This window comes from Colletes gigas, unplaced genomic scaffold (assembly GCF_013123115.1).
Source record: "Colletes gigas isolate AHSC1104 unplaced genomic scaffold, ASM1312311v1 Colletes_gigas_Sc00012, whole genome shotgun sequence".
Classification (NCBI taxonomy): Eukaryota; Metazoa; Arthropoda; class Insecta; order Hymenoptera; family Colletidae; genus Colletes; species Colletes gigas.
In genome coordinates, this window is record NW_025106641.1 from 4,151,582 (window position 1) to 4,176,461 (window position 24,880).

At 36.8% G+C, this 24,880-nt stretch overlaps 3 protein-coding genes across 3 annotated transcripts; 2 read left to right on the forward strand and 1 right to left on the reverse strand.

Moving 5' to 3' along the window:
* Window positions 1-216: 216 nt before the first annotated feature.
* LOC122398667 lies at window positions 217-10,641 on the forward strand. Its single transcript, XM_043398751.1, has 14 exons — window positions 217-407; window positions 1,453-1,610; window positions 1,675-1,749; window positions 1,842-2,216; window positions 2,297-2,530; window positions 2,628-2,785; window positions 2,904-3,438; window positions 3,541-3,779; window positions 3,907-4,554; window positions 4,655-5,627; window positions 5,706-9,500; window positions 9,676-9,804; window positions 9,885-10,015; window positions 10,341-10,641. Exons 2-14 carry the CDS (start codon window positions 1,494-1,496, stop codon window positions 10,357-10,359), a joined length of 7,428 nt encoding a protein of 2,475 aa, XP_043254686.1. The 5' UTR covers window positions 217-407; window positions 1,453-1,493; the 3' UTR covers window positions 10,360-10,641.
* A 5,215-nt stretch (window positions 10,642-15,856) lies between these two features.
* LOC122398811 (CCA tRNA nucleotidyltransferase 1, mitochondrial) lies at window positions 15,857-18,167 on the forward strand. The gene is made up of 6 exons (XM_043399026.1): window positions 15,857-16,204; window positions 16,474-16,786; window positions 16,874-17,150; window positions 17,226-17,420; window positions 17,477-17,836; window positions 17,919-18,167. Exons 1-6 carry the CDS (start codon window positions 16,151-16,153, stop codon window positions 18,097-18,099), a joined length of 1,380 nt encoding a protein of 459 aa, XP_043254961.1. The 5' UTR covers window positions 15,857-16,150; the 3' UTR covers window positions 18,100-18,167.
* Window positions 18,168-19,274: 1,107 nt separating this feature from the next.
* Window positions 19,275-21,961, reverse strand: LOC122398766 (transcription initiation factor IIA subunit 1). The gene is made up of 7 exons (XM_043398934.1): window positions 21,791-21,961; window positions 20,964-21,174; window positions 20,557-20,859; window positions 20,284-20,489; window positions 20,076-20,219; window positions 19,866-19,955; window positions 19,275-19,552 (listed from the first exon to the last, which is right to left on the reverse strand). Exons 1-7 carry the CDS (start codon window positions 21,812-21,814, stop codon window positions 19,445-19,447), a joined length of 1,086 nt encoding a protein of 361 aa, XP_043254869.1. The 5' UTR covers window positions 21,815-21,961; the 3' UTR covers window positions 19,275-19,444.
* Window positions 21,962-24,880: the final 2,919 nt, after the last annotated feature.

A 24,880-nucleotide genomic window follows, 5' to 3' on the forward strand; every position in this document is an offset into this window, starting at 1 on the left:
AGTCAAACACACTGCTTCTTCGAAACTTCCGGCGGATGATTATCACCGGATTCAAGCATCCGTCCATCAGGCTTTCACCTTGTAAACTCGACGAATTTTCTAATATTCTGTCGCTGGCGTAAAAATATTTCCTAGACCGAATTATTATTTTTTTTACGCAAGTGAGGACGGAATTGACACATTTGCGGAGAATCGGTCAAGCAGTGAGAAAATAGCGCAACGTCGTGAACGGCGTCGGCAGCCAAAATGTCGGCAGTTTCTTAACTCTAAGCGTACCCTCTGTCAACATTTGTGAATCTCCATCGAAGTCAACATCGAATCAGTCAATAATTGAATCGTTGATGATGCATGATCGATATTGGATTCCCTTGATACAGTGATAAATCGGAATCCTCGGAATTGAGAAGGTAAATTGACGTTTTCTAGGTTCACCCTCGATACTGCTCGATCCTTGTTCTTTACTCTCTGTGCAATTTCATCGGAAATATTGAAAACTTGTTGTAGGAGTTTTCCAAACTATCCCGAAAGAACGATAATTCAAAGAAAAACATCAACCGTTCGTAATGGAGCGTAATATACTCGATTCTAAGATATTTTTTTAAAGAAACGATATTAGCAGTGTATTAATGTGGTTATATACAGTGACTCACAAAGTATTTCAATGAATTTTCAGTATATAATTACATTGAGTTATTAAAAGTTTTCAGCGTCTATACCAGCCGAATCGCGAATTAAGCTAGAGATTTACAATTAATTTGAGTGTAGAATGAGTTTGATCAGACTCTGTTGATACATGGTTTTCTGATTTTAATTAAACTTAATTGCATATTGACTTTCAGTTTACTCAAAACTGTTGTGACATTAAGCAGACTTTTGTTTTGCCTCGGTTTATCCAGATCTTATCGCTGTATCAATTTTAATTCTCATTATGTTTTGTTTTAACAAACTATGATGTAATTACAACGTCGAATCCTTTTTTTTTCAAATTATCGTAATTAATGTGAATGTGACTAAATTGTAATGTCAGATTTAATTTTAATTTTACTTCATAATTCTTGTATAATGCTATTTATATACAATTTCGTCATTAAATTTAATTTTTGATAATAAATTTTATAATAGTAAGTTTAGTTATAATATACAGTTAAACATTATTTTAATACAATATATAATATTTCAATAATTTAGATGAATGCAACTAGTAATTCACTGAACCATAATATAAATCTATAGTTTCAATTTCTTAATGTTCATGATACATTTGAATTTTGCTTTATGTTGCAATTTTAAAATTCAAGGTCATCATTTTTATAATACAACCTATTCAAAATTATATGAATTTCAAGTTTCATGACTTATTTGTAATGAATTTTGATGCCATGGTTAAATATTAATGAAAGTACAATTTAATATTGTTTATTAACAATTGCCTCTCTTTGTAATCACTTATAGGACATGTGACTAGGCGGGTATGATTTTACAGAGACATTAAAATGTCCAGTGACAACGATCAGATTCCCAAATCGGGCAAGCGAAAGAAATTTATCATACCTGATAGCGAAGACAGCGATGAATCTATCGTCCAGTCTTCTAGGAGAAAAAAGACTTTTGTACGTATAAAGATATTATATTAGCCATAGTTAATATATCTAAATTTTAATTCTATATTTACAGAGAGTTGTTAGCGAAGATGAAACAAGTGACGAAGACAGTGATGTTCAGAGACCAATTGTTCGAAGACAGAACTACGTAAGCCATATTAGAAATATTTTAACTCGCTTCGAACACCTTCGAACATCTAAGTAATGTATCTTAAGAAATGTATTTATTTTGTATATCAGCAATTCGATACCGAGGACGAAAGAAGTTACGAAGACAGTAGTTCGAGCGAGACTTCGGAATGGCAGACAGACTGGAGCAATTCGTCGGGATCAGGAGAAAAACTTCCTGTCAAGCGAAAGCTGCTTGACAAATCAAGATCTAAAAAGCTGCAAATAATTGTATCCGACACAGATACGGACACTAGCGATAATCAAGTAGAAAAGTGTCCTATATGCTTACTTCCGTTTAGAAGGCAACAGTTAGGCACTCCTTCGACTTGCGAGCATTGTTTTTGCTTAGAATGTTTAATTGAATGGAGTAAAAATATAAATACTTGTCCGGTAGATCGCCAAACATTCACAGTAATCCATGTTAGAGATAAACTTGGTGGGCAGGTATGTACTTTAACATTAGTATTACGTTATTAGCAAAAATTCCGTTAGTAAAACAGAAATTAATTTCGTTTTTGTCACAGGTTACGAGACATGTCCCGGTGGAGGTGGCTCCTCGCGTGGAGGATGAACCTCTGGAAGACCCCACATTTTGCGAAATATGTCATCAGAGCGATAGAGAAGATCGCATGCTGCTTTGCGATGATTGCGATTGTGGTTATCATTTAGAATGCTTGACTCCGCCGATGAACGAAGTACCAATAGGAGAGTGGTATTGTCCAGAGTGTTCACAAAACAGTCAAAACGACGCAGAAGCTGTAAGATTATTTCTACAACACACATCGTATTATTTGAATTAAATAAAATCTAAAATCATTCCGTCTGTATTTTTATTTTAACATTTATCATTTCTAGGTGGAGATTGACTTGGACGAAATCCCTGATTTAATGGAGGAGGCTCGCAGACTTGGTGTTTCGTATGGAAGAACGCGTACTGGTACCGCTCAAGATTCTCAACCAAGAATTGTACCTCGTACTAGGCATACAGAACGTGTTAGAGCTACTATTCGCAGGTACTAAGAAGAATTAAACCAAGAATATGAGTTTCATTAAACTGTTTATAATGCTATTTCATTTTTTGTATATTTTTAATAAATAGTACGAAATCATTTAATGTAATTGTGTTAACAGAAGAAATAGAGTTTATGACAGCCAACAACCAACCCATCAATTAACATTTGATCCAAGCCAACCTTCTACCTCTTCTGGTTTGGAATCGTTCGGAGACAACAGCCGAAGTCTTTCCCCAAACAATGCTTCTAATTCTTTAGGTGCTGGGGATCGAAACTATTTTAATGGAAATTCTAGAGATTCTAGAAAGTCTCAAAGATCTAGAACTAGTTGGAGCGATTCTAGCGACGAAAGTATTTTAACAGAATCTAGAGGACGAACCGACAATTCGAATAATTTCATAAGTTCTGACAACAGTAAATCCAAGAGAAGTTCTAGGAAAGGCGGAAGCGCTTTGAGAAAAAATATTAGTAGGAAATCTAAAACTAAATTGAAGAAGAAGTCGAAGAAGCCTAAAAAATATAAAAAGGTTTCTAATAGGGACACGTTATTGAGAGAAGTTAGAGTTACGGAATTTAACGAAGACGGAGAACGGGAAGAAATTGTAACATATGTAAAGGTGGCTCCAGTTAGGCGAAGAAAAGCAAGAAAAAAGGTACTTTAATTCTTTTTTCTTACTTTCTTTTCATTGTCGAAAGTAATGAGACTTTAAAGGAAATATTTCGCGTTAAATGGAATTACATGGTTTGTTTTATAGAGAAAATTCGCACGTAAAGCTAGGACCGTATCCAGTGTTTTAACCAGCAGCAAACAGAGACTTGCAGTATCCTTGGGTATTTGCAAGCCAGTAAAAGGTGCTCCAGTTTTAATACCTAATGTTAAAAATCGTTCAGTTCTGACGGATAGATCCGCGTTGAACGTTGCCCGATACAACGCTGGAATATCGAGGCTCAGTATTCTCGGAGATGGTCTAGACTTGAGTTATAGTCCACCAGGGTAAATGTATTTCATTTTTATTAAGTAGTTAAGAACACGATATCGCATACAAGCATTGCCGTGTGAAACGGCTCTTGCTATCCAAATTTCATTACTATTATTCAAGTAGACATATTCTGTCTTTCAGATCTGATATAGAGGATTACCATGGAACCGTTGGATCCACCATAACCATTCATAGGCGCTCGGTAATCTCTTCTCGGAGGCACCATCGTATAAAAAACATTGTCAATCCTCAACCACCTCAAGCCGATCTTTTAAGCAGCATAATGAGCAATCAAGAATTCTGGCATTCAAAGAATAATAAAATAAGTTTAAAAAGTAACGGTCTTCTCATGGCTGAGAAGCAAGAAGACTCTGACAATTTAAAGAAGAAAAACGCAGAAAAGGAGAAATCGTCCGATGTGATAGAAACGGCTTCCACGGTGGAAGATAGAGTTTCTAGAACCGACACACCGTTGGAAATATCCGGGATCGATTCGGAACTGATCACGCAGGCCCCGATGTACAACAATCCTTGCGGAGGCGGGAACAGAGGCAACTTCAGAGGCGGTTACAGAGACAATACAAGGCACAGCCACGGAGGTCAGAATTACGGAAGGGATTCTTTACCTGGAAACGGTAGACACAGTTACGGCGGAAGCGGAAGTAATTTTGGTAGAGATTTTGGACCGCCTGCATTTTACAATCCGAATTTCGAACACTGTGGGCCGCCGATGTTCGGAGGCAATCCTCCGTTTAGAAATCGAAATCCACAACACTTTAGAAACGAAAGGTACTTTTATCTTGTATAAAATTGTTACCCACGTTAACCGGATTAACCATGGATAAATAAAACAAAAAATTGGTTTAATTTTATCTGATTACATTCGCAGATTCCGCTTCATGCCACCGGGAAGACCTCCGTTCAATTTCACCGAAGGTTTCGAGCATCATTCCTTTCCCGAAAGGTTCAATCGGCCCAGATCCCCGCAAGCTTCTGTCGAACGACCTCAAAGTAACATGCCGGCAAACTTGCCGGAAGATACGTCGGGAAATCAGTCCACGGAACAGCAACCGCAAGACACGGAAAACGCTTCCGTCAGGCAAGAAGAGGATTGTGATATCTATTGTGATATCGAGACGAAATCCGACGGGGAGCTTCAGGATCAGCAAAATGGCTCGGTGGCGTTGTTGCCTCCGCCGGAACCGCCATCGGGTCTCTTAGATTTTGAAGAAAATTCCAGAAGCGACAAAGACAGCGACCAGGAATTAGTTATCGACGACAGTCAAAAGGAAGACACTCCAAAGAACGATAAGTACGATCCTTTTTCCGTGGATAGTGACAGTGATAGTGAAGTAAAAAAGAACGAAGAGGTCGCGGAAGAGACGAAAGAAGAGAAGGCTGTGGAAAGTGTCGCGCAACCCGAAGTTCCGGACACGTTGGTTCGTTTATCGGTTTACGACGACGACGATGACGAGGACTCCCAAGCGGACTGTCCAAATTTCTCTGTCTATTCTTCCCAAACAATGGACGTGGCACGGCACACCGAGCAACAATTGTCGCAACAAATAGGACCCCTCGAGCCACCGCCTCTTCCACCCTCGATTCCAGACGATGATGACGTGATCGTCGGCGATGTCCAAGCTTGCGATCTAGCCGATATTCCGGAACCATCGGATCCATACGTCGAATCGTTGCGGAAAGAGAGACAGACCTTGAGCAAAATCCCGCCAAAGAAAATTTCCCACGACAGCAGGGGAAAGATTACTTTCAAAATCGGTAGTAAATTGAAAATTAACAACAGATTGTTGGAATTACACGAGGAGGAAAAGGAGGACGTGCAGGAGAGGAAGAAGGAACCTGAGGTGGGTAGCCATGCTATTTTATTAACACTTTCGATGCCATCTGTTATTTAATAATTTGTATAAAAATTATTTTCACAGCAAGTGAAGGAGGAAGAAACCTCCATCGATCGCGAGGAAGAGCGGAAGAAAATTACCAAGAGCAAATTTGAAGATGATATGCAATTGGAAGAAAATAAAGAGGAAGCGTCGAAAGAATTGTTGATGTCGGTGAATCCTCCGGACGTCAAAGAGAAAGATGTGAACGAACAGAAGGAGGAAGAACCGGCAGAGGTTTCTGGTATCAACGTGACGGAAAAAATCTCGGAAATAGAAGTTCCTACGGAAGTGATTCAATTGTCGCCCGCTAAATTGGAAAATGAGTTGAGTAACGAATGCCTCTCTGTGCCAACGTCCGAGGAAGACAGCGAAACGTTTGCTTCGCTTCCGAAAATCTCAACGATTAAGATCAACGAAGAATGCCCGTCGGAGGCCACAAAAATCGAGGAGGATCGTAGCGAAGCGAATGTTAAAAGTTCTGACGACACAGAGAGTAAAAAAGACGAGAAGGAACAGCGTCGAATCGGCGAGGAAGACGAAGATGAGGACGAAGAAGACGAGGACGAGGATGAGGAAGACGAGGAGGATGAAGAAGAGGAGGAAGATGAGGAAAATGAAAAGGAAAAGGAGAAATTTCCTATCGAGAAGGAAACGTTGGTCAAGGAAAATGTAGTCGAAGAAGAAATTGCTGATCAAAACAATTGGGAATCCGATGGAGCGTATACGCCGTGTAAAGACGAACTTCCTCTGAAAGAATCCAAATCCTCGTCCGAACAATTGCCGCCTCTCGAAAGTGGTTTAGAGCCGATCACACCAACGAAAGACAAACTGGACGATTTCGACAGTTGCAGAACTCCGGTAGACTATAACGTTTTGGGTACGGAAGCTATTTCGGAGACGGACGAAGCAATGAACTTCGAGGACGAATTAACTTTGTTGACGTTGCGTAAGGAAAAGGAAATGGAAGATGGAGAAATCGTAGAAGAGAAGACTGCGAAGGAGAGTGATAAAATTGAGAAAGAAAAGGAGGAGGACAAGAAACGTAAGAAGAAGGATAAAAAAGATAGGGGTAAAGACACCGAGAAGAACAAGGAGAACATTGCCTCGGAGAATCAAGTAGCATGGAAGAAACTGTCGAAAAGCACCAAGGAAAGATCGTACAGGGACAAAGAGAAGAGATCCAAGTCGAAGGAGAAGGACAAACCAAAGAAAAAAAAGGAAGTAGTCAAGAAGAAAGAGAAACGGAAGGAGTTGCCTAGATACGACGTTAGAAAAATAGTTGCAGAGCGACCGTCGAGACCCAGGAAGGACGAATACGGAAGGGATATCAGGGAAAAGTCAAGACAGAGGAGCAGATCCAGGAGTTGCAGTACAAAACGTTCCAGATCCTATTCGAAACTTCGATCCAGAAGCAGATCCAGAATCAGGGTCCAAAGATCTTGGTCCAGAGATCGTAGATCCTATTCGAAATCGCTCTCTAGAAGAAGATCGCTTTCTCGAGGCAGACGCAAATCGCCGAAGAGAAGATCGACGTCCAGAAGACGATCGAGATCCGTTTCGCGGAAACGACGATCTTTGTCGAGGAAAAGATCCAGGAGGTCCGTATCGAGGTCGAAAAGATCGCTCTCGAGATCCAGACAGAGAAGATCGCTCTCGAGATCCAGAAGATCTTTGTCCAGGTCGCGCGACAGACGCAAAGATAAGAAGAAGTATAAATCTCGCAGTCGATCGAGAAATCGAAAGAAATCGCGGTCGAAATCGCCCAGAAAATCATCAAAGTCCAGAGAACGGAAAGTGTCGAAAAGGAAAGCGCAAAGCAGGTCGAGATCGAGGGTAAGATCGTGTTCCAGAAACTGGGAACAAGTCGATAAGATCGTGGAACAAGATTTCTCGCGACAAAGGGAGGAACGAGACTCGTGGAGCGCTCAATGGACGCCATCTTGGTCGAGATCTAGATCGAAAACGCCTCAGCACGTGCAACAGGAACCAATTCCATCCAGAGAATGGTCCCCGGTGCTGGACAACGTTGCCGTGCCACCAAAAAATCTCACAGTAATCCTAACGAACAAGGAAGCCATCAAGAAGAAGAAGAAGGAGCGCAGAAAAGAGGGTAAAAAAACGAAAGACGAGAAAAAGAGGAAAGGGAAACGGAACAGGACCCCGCCACCGTCGAAAGAAGTTTTCGCCAGCGGTGACAACATTTTGGTCAGTGTGTGTTTCAACAAGGATAACGAAAACATACAGACAGGTGTACCGGAACTTCCGGAAACGATTCCCTTGATTCCTCCATTGAAACGTCGCCGTAGAGAGCCCCTTCAGGCCGAGCCACCGAAACGTTCCAAGAAGGAGAAATCGAAAGACAAACGTTCCAAGTCACCGAAGCCCAAAAAGGATAAGAAGAAGAAGTCGAAAGCAGCTGAGATAGCGGCCACGAAGAAACCAGTGGCCGTGATCGATTTGGATCAATCTCCGTTCAGGGAACAGACACCGTCCCCGAGGGACGTTATAGTTCTCAGCGACGACGATGACAAACAGGTGCAACAGATCACCCTGGACCAGTGTCAACCCTCGCAGAACACACCGCAGAGGGAGCAGTTTATTTCTCAAGGTCCGAAAACGCCACCGGAACCGCAAATCAAATTCTCGATAAACAAACAGACCAGCAATCTGAGACCGTCGATGTTGAATCCGCTGTTGGACGAGGAGGAGGAGGAAGAGATGGACGAAAGAGTCGAGGAGGAATTGGAGATGAGGGCGCAGGAGGAGTTGGAGCTCAGATTGAAAATCGGACCTAACACGCCGCCGGAACCGCCGACCTCGCCGCCCACCAGCCCGGACGCGTACGATCCGTTCGATCCGACGAAATCTAGATCGCCGACGCCGGACGCTAGCCAAGAGGCGAACTCCGGCGACGAGAGACGGAGATCGCCGCGGAAACACGACTCCGTGGACGGGAACATACTCGAGGAAGAAAGTGTACAGAAACAGGAGAGGCAGAGTCAGGAGAAACAACTGGAGAAGCCGAAGATTATTTCTATGGTGACGATCAAGAGGGCGGCGTCCCCGCAGAGGGACGATGCGAGCGAAAACGAGAACAACAAGGACACCGCGGCCTCGACCGGTAACTTGGAGGCGCAACAGAATCAACAAAATGTACAGAATCAGAACAATCCATTCGGTGTAATAAATCCCGTGCTGGCGACTGTGGCCGCGGCGGTGCAAAGAAGCGGAGTTTTCAATGCCTCGAATTCCAACAGCGGTCAGCGGACCTTGTTGCAGTCGAATCGTATCTCGCCGAGCAATCAACAGAAGCAACGTTCCGGCGATCGTTCCCAGGCGCCGGCGACGTTCGTTAATTCGGGGAAACCGTCGAGGAGCAACAAGTCTGGACAAACGAAAAGCAACGGGCAAAACGGTAACGATCCTGGCGCGGAAACGGTGGACAATGTTGATATGTCCTCGCCGTATTCGCCGGGATCGACGCTCAGCGATGGAATCTTTGATCCGCCGAGTCCTCCGAACTTCAACGGTTCGCCTGGTACCGGAACAGGTGGAGGAGGTGGAGGAGGCGCCGGGGGAACCGTTGGATCGCAACCCACGAAAACCAGCGGTTCGAAAACGGCAAAGAGTACAGAGAAAAAGGACCCCTTCGATGCTCTTTTCAGTACTATACCCAGTACAAAGACTGCCAATAAATCAACTAGGAACAAGAAATCAGACAAAGATAAAAAGAAGAAGCCGACAAATCCAAAAGTTGGCGTAAGGATGGACGAGAACCAGCTTCAAATATTGGACGATCTTCCAAGTTCTGCCGTCGAAATGCAAGTCAAGGATAAGGTTTGGTTTTTTCTTTCTGTAAAAGTATTACTACATTAGCCTCGAACGTGGAAAATTTTAAACTTATCGATACAATTTTTGTTCGCGTGTCTAAGATTTAAACGTTAAAATATCGCTTTGCGTAAAATTACTGTACACATATACTTTATTAATATTACGTTTTATTGTTACATAGTTCCTAAAGAAATTGAATCGTCAAGAGCGAGTGGTAGAAGAAGTGAAATTAGTACTGAAACCACACTATACGAAAAAACATGTTACAAAAGAGGAGTACAAGGATATTATGCGAAAAGCAGTACCCAAGGTATGTGATCAATGTTACGTGAAATTATTAATATGTATTGGAAATTAAAGATTAATACATCAATTTTATCGTGTTGTTAGATATGTCACAATAAAACGGGAGAGATCAATCCAAAAAAAATCGCCCATTTGATAGAAGCTTACGTCAGAAAATGCAGAAACAGCAAGAAGAAAACTTCTGAGAGCTCTTCTGCGAAGGCCTCTAAACCCGCGTAAGTAATTTAAAATTCGAATACTTTAATACTTACAGAGCATGATAAATACAGTAAGGAGCAAAGCTGTGTTCGTATTGCTTTTACTATTATTACGTTTTTATTTTAAACTTAATTGGAAGAAACATTTTTATATATGCATATTTGAGTAAGAAAAAAACTAAAAATAACTTACATATGAGGGATTTACTGCGCTTTGATAAATGCTCATATGTTTTTATTATATGTTAGATGAATCTATGTTTTTGTTTTTCTTATTCAAATTTGTACCGAATGAAAATTAAAACGAATCAGGTATTAAAAGGTTGCGACTCGTTTGTTTTAGGAAAATCTTGTGGAGTTGATCACGAGTCAGTTAGGTGTCTGTTCAATTCCCTTCAATTTCGTAGTTCAGGCGATCGTCGTGCTCGATGAGCGGTGAGTGAGCTTCGAGACAGCTAGTCTCCTCCTCGATGATGCGATGTATCTTGTATTCTGTGTAAATACGTAATTAATTCATTAATTGGTCGATTGGTTGATTGGTCGATTGGTTGCTTGCTTGATTGGTTGATTGATTGATCGATTAACTTATAAGAGTATCATTTATTATTTATATAAACAACACCCTTTATCTTGTCAGGGAACCCAATTGTCTCTATGGAAGATCCATTGATCATATAATTTTTGGTTCATTATTTTCTTCAATTATTAAGTATTTAAATTCATTTACTTGGAGATCGACTACTGTTGTTCTTACTATATCTACAAAATTTATTAAATATATTGAAATTCATTGGTTTACAATTTATGGACTTTCAATATTTAATCAAAGTTCCATTACAGTATTGCTTTTTAGATGCATGTTTAAATGTATTTAAAAAGAACTGTAAACATAGTGGATTGTCAACTAATTTTTTTTTTTTTTTATAATTTCGGAATGCAAAGCCATAGTTTGAATTAATACGTTTTATAAAATTTTGCAATTTTAATTGTAAATCTAGTTTCTTTAACACATTGACTGCCATGTACGGGTGACAAGAAAATAAATCTGAATAGGACTCACGAATATCGACGAGGCTATGCAGATAAGTATTACGACAAATTTTTAGATTATGTAGTTTTCACGTGTCGAAAAAATATAATTTTGGCTTCCTAACGAATTTGACTGATGATTGGTCTGGCAGTCGACGCGTTAAATCGCCAAAAATATCTATACTTGTAAATCCACTATCGCTTAAACTCAGTTTTGAATTAATTGAAATCGACCATTTTTTGCGATGGTTACAAGGAGTGTCGTAAGAAAAGAACATTACTCGATTTCCGATACAAATTTTGTATTCGCAACGTATTGCTAAAACTTGAAGCGATTTAAAACACCGTCAAAATATCAGAACTTGTGTGCGTGTGTCTGCGCGCGTGTATGTGTATGTGTGTGGGCGTACTTGTCGGTTGCGCGTGTATGTGAATATTCGTACAGAAAACAAATACACAAATTTCATAAAACGACCATACACACTTCTATGGAAAAAAAATATTAGTACTAATGTCGTTTTTCTAGGCATTGAATCATTAATTTCCATAGATAAGTCAATCCTACACGCTGGTGTACGTTATTCTTGTTTATATTTAACAAGTAATTGATACTTTGACAACTATTTATTCAAACTAATTAAATATTAGCTTTTATTTTCTATTCTCTATTAAAAATTATACGTTAATCATTGCAATACTTGTATTTATAATGCATAGAATTTATGTGCCAAGATTTGGCACCCTTGGCTTTTCCGCAGAGACTGTCATTTTTCGTATTCTTAATGCACATGTAAAAATGCTTAAATACCACGTTTCTAACGTACATATTGTAATTTCACTCTTTCTACAGAGTTGGACGTTATTCGAATAAATTATTATTCTTATCAACATCAGTACTACCACTACTACTATTACTACTACTACTACTACTCTACTACTACTACTACTACTACTCTACTACTGCTACTACTACTACTACTATTATCACTGTGTCTCCTGTATTATTATTATTTCTGTTGTATGTATCATTAATATATAAATAATTATTTGAATGAAACTTACTCGCAATAACTTTCTATTTATTTGTAAGTTTGTCTACAGATTTGTCTGAATTAAATTATCGTTCGAATAAACGTGCAATTTAACTATCTTCCTGGCATACATATATTTCGGATAATTGTATTTAAAAAACGACTAGAATGAAATTAACTTAATGTAAACAACTTTGTTACGCAACATTTCCTGAACATTCGACTAAAATGTTAAATGTCAAATCCCGGTTCTGCTGTTGAATAGTAACTGATCGTTCAAAAAATTAGTTATAAAATTTGTAGTTCAAATAACGTTATGCTGTTCTCGATAGCATAACGTTCAAGATACTCAATATAGTATAAAGATATTAACGATAAACTAAAATGATTATCGACATCGAAGTAAAAAATACAAATTACTATCGATTTACTTGTTTTGAAATCGTAATTCGAATGCGTGGTGCAATTTAATTGGAAGAACTGAAAACATCGATTAATTTAAATTTGAAAAACTATGTGAATCAGGATTTATTTAAATACTTTATTTTGCGATTGTTATTCGAATAAAAATTGTCCAACTCTGTTTTTGTATAGCCATAAAACGTGTATGAGAATGTGTGAGACAGAGTGAATGTTAATTAGACTTAAGAAATAAGAGGTCCTGTCTCGTGGAATTGTAAAATAAGACCTTCAATAGAGTATTTGCTGTTCAGGTTGTATCAAATCTGATTGGCTAGTGTTTAATCAATCGGATTCGATGATATTCTCCCAAAATTGATCGGAAGATGTTCGATTCTTTCCAAATGTAAACAATAACAAAGAAAGAAAGAAAAAAAAAAAAGGAAAAATGCTAAAATCCTTATCTTTTTTACGTTAAACTAATTAAAAGTCATTACTTAGTACCAGCAAAACGAGCAATTTTTAATTGTAGTTAATAATTGCATTCAATCCAATTGTACTTATGCTGTATTTGTAAGTTACATTTTTAAGATTGTACGGGATAGTTTAATGAAAAAGTTAATTAAGAGATATTTAATTTTTTAATCCTTTGCGGACGGTAAGATAATTTTTACCGTTATGGACGGACATCGGGAAGTTCTATGTACAAATCCAATCGACAAAAGTTTCATTCTCTCAATACGTATGTAACTATTCATTAAATTAAAATAAAATTTACACGTCGGATAAAATAATTTTCAATTATACGTTATTTCTCTGCCTACGTTTCCCCTGACATTCTCGTTCCAAAATATCTGTCCGCAAAGGTTTAAGTTCACGAAAACAGCTGTTCAAAAAGTGTGTGTAGTGGCCAGCAAACTGAAGTTCTTACATTCGAAGGCTTGATTAATTCGTGATTATTTTTTGGAGTTTTGCCAGATGCCATACACTTCTTTTCTTTTCAAATCGTCTAATCTTCTCGGGATAAACGAATCATGGAGGAAAGTGACATTTGGTCGATATGACGTATTTGGATTATAATCTCCAAACATGATCTTACAGGGATTAAATTAGTCCCGACCGTAACGGTACAAGAGGATCATAATTTAATATTTCCATCGTCACGATGGACAAGTGAAATTAATTTAATTTTTGCTCATTTTTACCTTACATTTATATCGTTTTTACCGACCCCCTACGCAAATACAGTTATTTAAGTAAAAAAGTTTCCTTGTTGCACCATTCTTATTTTCTTGTGGCATCTCTGTGTACTACGTGTGGACTCTCTTCTTGTTATTTATCGTTTCTGTTCCCTTCTCTGCTGGGTCAGGTTTTTGTATAATGAGGGAGGAACGAGAATAGATCATGAACATTCAGTCGTACATTACTGTACAGACCATTCAGAACCATCTTGCGTACCTTCGTTTCCGGTTACAGCAGACATAGATAAATTTATCGAATATCCATGATCCGAGCATAACAACATAATAACATCTCTCCCATTCGTAGCCAAACAAAAAACATTGAATTTCTGATTTGATAGAACCGAGTATCGGGCTGTGTCGTATTTGAATCAAATGTCAGTCTCGTAATTACGTCGCGTCGTAATTACTCGTCTATGGGAAATAAGTCCAGATAGCGCTTGTATCGCGTGCATTTTTGGAAACGTGTAGTTCCCGGTCTACGGCGAGCTCCAAAAAATATTCACAGACCGTGAACGACGAGAGCACAAATTTATAACAGGTAGTGCCGTAGGCAACAAACGATTATTAAAAAAGTAAGAACGAAAATATAAGGATTCACGCTACGAACCATGTGTACTAAAAATATCGAAGAATCGGACAAAATATTCCTAGATCGTTAAATTTTTGATACTTCATACCCCTTTTACGTCGGGAATTGGATACGATAACGAAAAGCGAATTTACTTAACAGTCGATATTCAAAAATAGAGTAACTATAAAATGCAAATTTGTGACACTGCATAGGTGCGATTAATTACGAGAATGCCTGCGCATGTATGTGAAATCTTTTGTACTAAATAATGATGTATATATAATGAAGGGAGAAATAAAGAATTTAATATTATCGAAAATATGAAAATTGATGCGTTATTACGAGCGTGTTGCGAAGTACGAGTACAAAAGTTTTATACAACCAAAAAGTAAGCGAAAATGGGGAAAAAAATTATGAAATACTAGCATGCCCCGTTTCGGCTTCGCCCGACCTTGTGCAAAAGGGATTTACGACCAGACGATCATCCTGACATATATATCCGCGATAATGCAATTCTCTCGCGAGAAAGCGCTCGAGAAGCTTCGCCACCTGGCGGTAACATCGCAGTACTGCTACGGGCGAGGTATCGCGCGGGCCGAATATGCGCATGCGCGCCCAAGTAGACTGTCGTATACAGGGGTTACGTGGTCTGCCAAACAGTCGTACACATGAAATCTTTGCATATAAATTACATGTTAATAACGCGCTTCTGAGACATGCTACATAGCCTATGCCCGTCCTAGAATATGCAGGAATAACGTGTCAAAATTTGAGGAAGATCGGTTCAATAGGTCTTTAGTTTTGCGCGAACATAAAAATCGGCTCTCTCTTTAAATACATTTTATATAGGGAAAACACACCATCATAAAAGTGCGCGTATAACGCATATTCGTAGAAATTTTTCGATGTTTTTTTTTTTTTATAAACCATCAGTGAAAGTAGACCTTTCCAACGCATGTACTCGTTTGAAAATCGGTTGAGTGGTTCTCGAGTTATAAAATCACGAACATAGGACAACTTATTTTTATATATATAGATTGTTTATTCGAATCTAATTAATATTTCATTAAGTTCTTCAACCATTTCTCTATACATTATTTAATGTAATTAATTCGTTACAAACGATTACTGAAAGCGACAGTTGTTTCAATATTGAGCTAAAAAGTGCCGAAAAATAGTGTCGCCATTTAATATCAGGGATTCGTACTGCTAAAATCGTGCTAGGATCACAGAATGTTAGAGGAGGCATCCGAAGTACAGGTCCCCTCACTTTTGCTACTCCTGTTACGCAATACCTCGATTATTCGCTAATAATTCTTTTTCTGGGAATAAAATGTGAACCTGTACTCCGGATGCCTCCTATAACATTCTGTGATCCTGGTACGATTTTAGCAGTACGAATCCCTGATATTAGATGGCGATACTATACTTTGGCACTTTTTAGCGCAATATATAAACACATCCTATACTATAATATTTTAAAAATATTAAAAATATATATATATTTGTGTACGCTCATACATAGGAATAGTAAAAAGAATTTCCCTTTTTTCATCAGTTAAATTACGATCGGGCGGTCTTAAAACGTGCATTTCCTTAAACAAAATTTTTCATAATTTTTTTTTCATTATGCTTCGAAAGCAAGAAGGAAGAATATGTAAAGTTTGCTAAACGAATGTTTAAAAATAATTACAACATTGTGCCTCTATGATTTTATTTACTCGCGAAGTCAACATGAAAAGTATTCTTAAAGAAAACAGAAGGCGAACATTGTATCGATAACATTAAAAGTCGGTTTTAGATGATGTGGAATTAATTTTACTACATATGTTTTGTTATAGCAATGAGATATAAGGAAATTATGACAAAATTTTGAGTAATGTTAACCATTCTTTCTCGCAGGAATTATTTCACTTCATGTTATTCTTTGCAAGTAAGTGTTTCCGATGTTTTCTTGAGGTTAAGTTTTAACTTTTCTCATAATAGACAACAAATTGTAAAGAAATGTTTTTAAAAAGACATTATTGTAAAGCCTATTTTCCATCAAATGGACTAACTTAAAAGTAACATTTGTATTGCCATGTTCAATATTTCGTTTTAATGCTTGTTTCGAGGTTATAACTATGTATCTTAATTGCCTTTCTTCTTTGTCATAATTGTACGAGGAAATATCCTAATTGTAATGAATCTTAAAATTTTAAGAAGGCATACCAGGAGTGGGTCAAAATAAGAATGAGAGACGAATCCGTTCCACCAAGCAGAGATAATCCAGTGATCATGAAACTGGACGATCCGTTATTTAAGTCTTTATTTACACCAGAACTTACCACATTGTCCGAGTTATTTAAGAAACGAAATTATGAATTAAGAATTGCTGGTGGCGCTGTCAGAGATATTTTGATGGGTACCAAACCAACAGATTTAGATTTTGCGACCATTGCTACTCCGGATAAAATGAAGGCCATGTTCAAAGAAGAAAACATTAGAATAATCAATGATAATGGAGAAAAACATGGTAAATCGGAAGATACGTTCCTATTTGTTATTATTAAAGTGGTAGACTATATTGATATTAAATGAATATTTATTGACAATTGTTTAGGTACAATTACTTCAAGGATTAACGATAAGGAAAATTTTGAAATAACCACACTCAGAATTGACACAATTACCGATGGTAGACACGCAGAGGTTGAATTTACGGAAGATTGGAAGTTGGATGCTCGTCGTAGAGATCTTACAATAAATTCTATGTATCTTGATCTGGATGGACGAGTATATGATTATTTTTTTGGCTACGACGATTTGCAAATGAGAAGAGTCGTTTTTGTTGGAAATCCAGTTACTAGAATACAGGAAGATTATCTTAGGATACTTAGGTACATCCTAATTGTTCTTTTTGTAGCTTATTTTTTAATTTATTTATATATTTCTAATTTTTGTTATTTTTTTAGATATTTCCGTTTTTATGGAAGAATTGCGAAACAACCAGATGTTCATGAGGAAGAAACAATTGCAGCAATAAAAGAAAATATGAATGGTTTGGAAAGAATATCTGGAGAAAGAATTTGGAGCGAATGGTCAAAAATACTTTCTGGAAATTATGTCAAGGAATTGACTTTAAAAATGTTGGAATGCGGTATTGCAAGGTAATATCGAATTCAAATATTCGACAGAATTTTTCATTTATATTGTTTTTTTTCAGATACGTTGGACTACCAGAGAATCCAGAATTAAAAAACTTCGAGATTGTTTGCGAAGTGTCAAAAAAGAACAACATTTCTTTGTACCCAATTTCTTTAATTGCCACAATGTTGAAAAATGAAGACGAGGTACTCGCTCTTCATAAGCGATTAAAGCTTTCTGCATTTGAAAGAGATCTAGCATTATTTTTAGTGCGATTTTGGGAATATAAGCCGTCGGACGATCTGCTGAAACACTATAAAAGAATTCTTATTCATTGGAAAGGAAATGCTAAAAACGGAAAAATTTATATTTGCGAATTACTTAAATGCAAACAGCTTTTGAATCTTGCTGCAGACTTTGAGAAAATTACGATACCCAGGTACAGTGATAATTAACTTAAGAAATATAACAGAAATTATTATATTCTTTTATGTTATGTAAAATGAATTGCGACTTCTCAGATTCCCGGTTACTGGGCACATGTTGAAAGAAAAAATTAAAAAAGGAAAAACAATGGGTATTGTGCTCGAACAACTAAAAGATATTTGGTTGGATAAGAAATTTGAAGTAACTGCAGAAGAATTGCTTCAAGAAGTTCCGCGAATTATCAGCGAAATAGAAGATAAATTACAGAAAATATAAACAGAAACGTTGAAGTCTGATATATTTCTCCCGGCAGTTTTATCTGCGGTTATTCGAAACAATTATACATATTTGATTCGAATTAAAATGTATAAGATAATTTATAAGAATAAAACTTCTACAATGAAATAAAACAACTTAATTTTTGTATGGTAAAAAACACGTACATCTTATAAATGACTGATGAACAATCGTGTTCCTTATTTATTGTAGTAGTTTTTTTTTAGTAAATGTAAATAACTAAAGAATAATCATGTTCTTTATTTATTATGGTAGTTTCATTTTCTAAATGTTATATACAAGCAATGTTGCTTAAATAATTTGTTACATCCGATTATCAACTAAATTATTATCTCCAGTTAATAAATTGTAAAAATATTTGTCTTATTTTTAAATTATTACTAATTCTCTGAATAAATTAAAACAAAAAAGTTACTTAAATAAAAGACCTATACATAACTTATGCATAAGGAATAAGAAAAGGAAAAAATAATTATACATTATCAACAATGTATAATCTTGTAGGAAATATTTTGTATTAAGATTTTTAACAGTATAAGACACATTTATTTTCAAGAGCATCACATACGTGTGGTAGATTGCAATCCCTTAGAATCTATTTACACAGTAAACTCACGTGAAAAACTTTCCGCGACGGAACCCCTCAAAATATAGATTAGCACTCGCTTGATTACTGAGCTTGTAATTATGCACTGAAACCCTGATTATTTGGTGAATATATATTTTTATTTTTATTTAAAGTTAATATTAGAATAATTTTGTCGTATCTTAAATTAAAGTCGTTAACGTATCATATTCCCATTTGTTACAATTCGTTATTAATCTATTGTAATTATTACTCACACGTATTCAAATTTAATTACAATCATTATATGATATATGTATTCATAATCATTTCTCAATTTAGGTTCGATTATCTTACAATTCATTAAATTTGAATAATATTGTATTCCCGTTTAATTTAAATTTAATAACTCGTTACTAATTCCTTGATAATATACCATATAAATCACTTAAATGTTAATTATAAATAGAATAAAATATAATCCATATTTATAAATAGAAACAGTATATATTCTCTATTAAAACAAATAATTGAAGTTTCAATGCATATTTATCTCAAAAGAAATAAGAATTCTATTCGAGTCTATGAAAAAGAATTTTTAAATAATGAACTTTCTCCCTTAATCTTAAAAGAATCACTTCTATACCAAAAGAAATTTTGAACCCTTTTCAAAAGAAGAATCTAATGAAAAATTTTTTTATCAATTTCACGTGAACACATTATCAAGGTCGATTTTCGAAGCTTCATATATTATTTTTTTTACCATTCCGCATCACCGTTCATTTTTTGAAACACGTAATCTTTACCACTGAGGTTCATTATACCGTCTTTGAGGTAGAATTTCCATTTGTTTCTACTCCTTGTTATCTGAAAATTAACATTTCTCATTTACAATTCAGGATCGGCCAATTATATTTGAAAAATAAACTTACTGCAATAAGTATCTTCTACTTGAATTTCGAGTTCCGTAATGAAAATATTTTAAAAATGTTTTAGGACAGACATTTATCGAGAAACTTAAAATAGCAACAAACACAAACATCGATTATGAGAAGCAAATTATGGGACGAGAATGAATTACTTGTATTTTGAAAAATCGAACATTTTTTTGAAGATTTATGAATTCTTAAAATGATCTTCATTAGAATAAAAATGAAATAATTATTTTCTTAATAAATACCTTATCGTATTGACAAACGACTACATTATCGGTATCAAAAAGATCTGTTGGATCATCGTCGGTTACATCATCTTCTGAATTCAATGGCTCCTGGAGAAAAAGTAGAAAGAAGTTTAGTTATATCTAAACTCCGAACATGCTGTTTGCAATGCTAACACCATTGGATTCTCAATAGGAAATATGCTTTAATAAAATTTTAATTTACAATACCTCTTCTCTTGCAGCAGCTTCGTCATTTTCCTCTTCCTCTTTGTCATCAAGATCTTCTTCTTCGTCTTCATTGTCCTCTTCTTCCTCTTCTTCGTCATCGTCCGATGAGTCTCCGAGCGGGCCATCCAATTGTGCTATGTTATTCTGAATATAAAATAATAAATGTAAGAAATGCTCGTTCGTATAAATTATTATTTCTGCCAATTACCTGATTTTGTACAGATCGTTGAGAAACATTATTTGTATTCTGTGTAACAACCTGAAGCGGCTGACTAACTTGAAGAGGCGCCAATGTTGCTTGGCCTTGAAGCGTAGAATTGACATGCTGCTGAAGCAATGTGGAAGCCAGATTTGCTGGCAATCCCATTGCCGCTGAAATAACTGGACCCGTCAGGATTGTATGTAACTGATTACCTAAACATGAACATAATCAAACCAATTATAATTACCTATATTCATGAATCGAATCATTTCAACATACCCTGAATTGCAGACGCAGGAACCTGGATAGTCAAAACTCTTTGCGGAGCATCTGGAACACCAGTTTGCGGTGGCAATGTTATCTGGATGGGTACTTGCCGATCCATCACCGCTGATGTAGATGTCACTAACTGTTGCACTGGTGTGCCAGTATGTTGTTGTATACCAGTTGTATTCGAATGACATTGAGTTTGTGTTTGTTGCTGAGGCTGCTGCGACGGCTGTTGTTGTTGCTGTTGCGGTGGTTGCTGCGGAGCAGAATTTCCTCCCGTTTGCTGTACAAAGTGGTTTCCTACATTTACTCCTAAAAACAGAGATTACGGTATATACATTTATAAATATGTTAAAACTTATGTAACATATTGTTATATTTGAATATAATTCATCATTTAATCAAGCGTCTGCTACCTTTATTAACAGACACAGCTTTATGCGTATTTATTTGAGGGACCTGAGGTTCTGGAGGATCTGGATTTAGTTCGACAGCCTTGCTGGACATCAGCTTGCCTTCCCATATTTGTTTGAGTTCTTGTAGTACTTGTTCGTCTACACCTTCATCTATAAATGACTCTTTTACGCCGGATATAACATCCTCTATCACAGTATTGTATAATTTTAGCTGCAACATGAACACATATTTTATTATTATATTTCAAATCTCTTTATCAATTGTATGAAATATTTTAAATTAGTATTAAAATTTAATCTTTACACTTCTTATATACATTGAATCCTATTAGTTATCACATTGACATAAAACAGGTGAACATAGTTTTTTTCAAAGTAGAATTAAAAGCTACTAACATCTGTTCATTTCTTTTAAAGAACATAAAATTTTTAATTAATCATTTACAATATAATGACCAAAATTTCAAAGAGGAGAGAGTCCAATCCTAACCTAACTTTGCTTACAAACGATTAACCACGATAAAACTGCATAAATATTTAAACGAAATTTTATATCGACGAGTCATGGAAACGGTAGCATCGAAATCTAAAAATTTATAATTTTTTAATTATTAAGATCTCATCGATAATATGAATATATAACAAATGGCATGAAAAGATATAATTCTGAACGGAGTAAAAGGATCAAAGATAAGGATTACAATGATAAAGGTAACATGAAAAAAAATCAAACGATAAAAATCGTCATTGTCGTCATTAAGATGATCATTATTAACTGTTCCTTGCATCGGTCATTTGTTCGACCGTTGTTCATATTTATTACTCACCACGCTTGTCTGACTGAGGGCCATCACGAGGATAATTCGTATTGTCTAAGTACAAAAACAATAGGAATAATCCAACGAATAAATCAGCCCCAGTTCAGAAGCCGATCCGCGGTAACATCGCTCTTTTATATACTGTGGACACGTCTCCCATTCCACCTTACTAACATGAACTGAGAACAGCCATCTCAAAGAAAATCAATGTACCCAACATCGTAGAAATAAAATTCTCCAACTTAAAGGAAACATCGACAACGAAAAATATTTTGTAACTACTCCGAGTAAAGACTAGACGGCCTATAACAATAATATTTGTTGCATGGTAGTATTTCAGAGAAATTGTCCAAGGGCAAGATTTATGAAATACAGTGTGGCCAGATTTGGCATAATTGTGTGCATCGATGTCGACACTAGTAACGACGAACTTCCTTAGCGTCTAACGAGGGGTAGGGAAAGCCGACATATCCTACCGTACGAGCCATGTGACGTCAGAGATGCCAAAGGTGCACCGAAGGCACTTTCTTGCACTACGTGAACTCGTAGAGTTTCAGAGAGTCGACAAAGGTAAATTGACACATGCCCTCTTTTTCGATTCTCCAAAGCTACCCAAAGTAATTTCGGACCCTTCTCATGGGAGTCGAGAGAGAAAGGCTCACATATGCCTTCTCGCTCTTGAACAACTGAAATCCGACCTCTCGTCAACGGCATACGACTTGGAATCTCGAGTCGAGATTCTCGACTGCCCAGGCATTATTACTTTCCGACCTATGTAGGCGCTCAGTGTCTAAAGCTTATTAATATGATAATTACTATGTAATTCACTGTACATCTATATGTATATATCACGCCAGCATATATGATAAACCGCCCAAGTTTGTCGTGGAATAGTTCGTAACGTCAACGCTAGATGGCGCGTATTTATCGACAAGCTTGGGCGTTTTAGCACCAGGGGGCCTGAGGTTATAGCTCTTTTGCTATACTAATATTTAAGGGTGATTAGACAGCGGATGTGGTTTGCACAATATTCATTTTCAACAAGAATTAACAGTAACAATCAACAATTAACAATAACAACGAACTTCGTCTACAAACACGTGTGCGCGGGTCGAGAACTAATAACGGAAGACAGTACTCAATTGTTTTTGATGGTTGACTCGTCTGTTTTTAAAGAAGAACAACGGCATCGTGTGCAGCGCCAAAGCTACGGACGTTGGCCACAAGGTCGAAAGAAATAAGCGCCATCTAGCGTTGAAGGGACGAACTATTCGACAATAAACGTATCCGTTTACCTATACCGAAATCGATCAATCAGGGGCAGCGTCGATTCAATTCTAAGACCTGCTGCATGATTTAGCATCGCGTCGCGTTTCCCTCACGTTAACTTCACCCTCTTTAAACAAACTAATTACTTGGTAAAATTAAACTAGACTTAAGCGTCGACGTCTACATTGTTCGCGTATGCGCCAAGCAATACGTTTGTCAAACTTTTTCAGAAAGCAAGTGATCGGCCGTTTAGCTAGTCCGAAGGGTCCATTACGATTTTAATTACTATCTCTTGCAATACGGTTTCGATTTAATCATTACTTAATCATAATAATCGTTTATATCTATACCATATAAGAGACATACAAATTATATTGAAGTACTTTATACGGCTCTAATAGCACATTTTTATGAATTTCAGTTTGACGAACTGGACAGGCCCCTCCTTGACTACTCTAGGATTAATTTAAACGTACATGTAGTGTATGTATTTTATTTCTTTATTATAAATAAGCATCATATACAGATAACTTGATAGAAAAATATATTAACATCTTTATTATATATATACATGTTTCAAGTATAAATGTTTGTATTAACTCAGTTGTTTCGTACTTGAAAAAAAAGAAAATAGGTAAATACTTATTGCGTGCTGAAATGAAAATATCGTTAAAAATAAATTGTGATTTCCTGAATTTAAGCTCCGGTCTCTTGGGTGCCCCTCGAAATCACTTCCCTCAATCTGGTTGTTTGAAATTACCTCCTACCCTAGTGTTCCCCGGAAGTTACCTCCTGATGGTCCTCGAAGTCCTCTCCTGATCTATCACTCGAAATAGTTTTCTGATCTTGATATCCTTTGAAGTTGCCTCCTGGTCCTGGTGATGTCCCTCGACGTCGCCTCCTGGTCCTGGTAATGTCCCTCGAAGTCGCCTCTTGGTCCTGGTGGTAATGTCCCTCGAAGTCGCCTCCTGGTCCTGGTAATGTCCCTCGAAGTTGCCTTTTGATTCTGGTAGTAGTGTTCCTCGAAGTCGTCTCATGGTCCCGGTGGTAGTATTCCTCGAAGTCGTCTCATGGTCCCGGTGGTAGTATCCCTCGAAGATTCCTCATGGTCCCGGTGGTAGTATCCCTCGAAGACTCCTCATGGTCCCAGTAGTATCCCTCGAAGTCGCCTCGTAGTCCTGGTGCCCGTCAAAGTTCTCAAAGTTGTCTTCTGCCTAGTCCTGATAGTATCCCTTGAAGCGAGTGGTCCGATTTCATCATCCTGAGGTTCCCTCAAAGTTCCTCTCTTGTCTGGTCCTGGTATTTCTTCAAAATTGTCTTTTCATTCTGATATTGCCCCATTAGTTTCCTCATCTATTCGCTTCACATCTTTTGCCCATGGAGATGCTCGAGCAGCTCGAAGTCGTCTCTTGATCGTGGTAATACTGTTTGATGTAGTTTCTTGACAATAATGGTGTTTATATCTTCATATAATGGGCCAATTCCTCAGATTTTTGTCCCGTTGTTTTATTTTATAATTATCAAATAAATTAAATTTCTTAACATTTTCAGACGATATATAATTCGCGATTTTCGTTTAAAATATGAACGTCTATATTAATACCATATGTAGACGTAGATGTTATAATATTGTTCCATATATCGCGACTATTTTCCTAGCAAATATAGTTCTTGCTCATACGTTCAAAAAACATGTTGTAAATGTAATTAAAATTGTTAAATTTTTGTTACATATATACTCCGAAATATTTTTTTAGAATTTAGTAATAATACAAGCTAATAAAATTCAACAGAATTAAGTAAATTTGAAAAAAATTTGTCCTGTTTTAT

Bases quoted from the DNA above. Each gene is read 5' to 3' on its own strand.
- LOC122398667 (XM_043398751.1), top strand. From the start codon at position 1,494: ATGTCCAGTGACAACGATCAGATTCCCAAATCGGGCAAGCGAAAGAAA. The intron at 3,780-3,906 runs GTAAATGTATTT...TCTGTCTTTCAG, and splicing joins TTGAGTTATAGTCCACCAGG to ATCTGATATAGAGGATTACC. The intron at 9,805-9,884 runs GTATGTGATCAA...TCGTGTTGTTAG, and splicing joins TGCGAAAAGCAGTACCCAAG to ATATGTCACAATAAAACGGG.
- LOC122398811 (XM_043399026.1), top strand. From the start codon at position 16,151: ATGTTAACCATTCTTTCTCGCAGGAATTATTTCACTTCATGTTATTCT. The intron at 16,205-16,473 runs GTAAGTGTTTCC...TAAAATTTTAAG, and splicing joins CTTCATGTTATTCTTTGCAA to AAGGCATACCAGGAGTGGGT. The intron at 16,787-16,873 runs GTAAATCGGAAG...ACAATTGTTTAG, and splicing joins TGATAATGGAGAAAAACATG to GTACAATTACTTCAAGGATT.
- LOC122398766 (XM_043398934.1), bottom strand. From the start codon at position 21,814: ATGGCCCTCAGTCAGACAAGCGTG. The intron at 21,175-21,790 runs GTGAGTAATAAA...TTCATGTTGCAG, and splicing joins CCCTCAGTCAGACAAGCGTG to CTAAAATTATACAATACTGT. The intron at 19,553-19,865 runs GTATTTATTAAG...GTTAATTTTCAG, and splicing joins TCGTTTGTCAATACGATAAG to ATAACAAGGAGTAGAAACAA.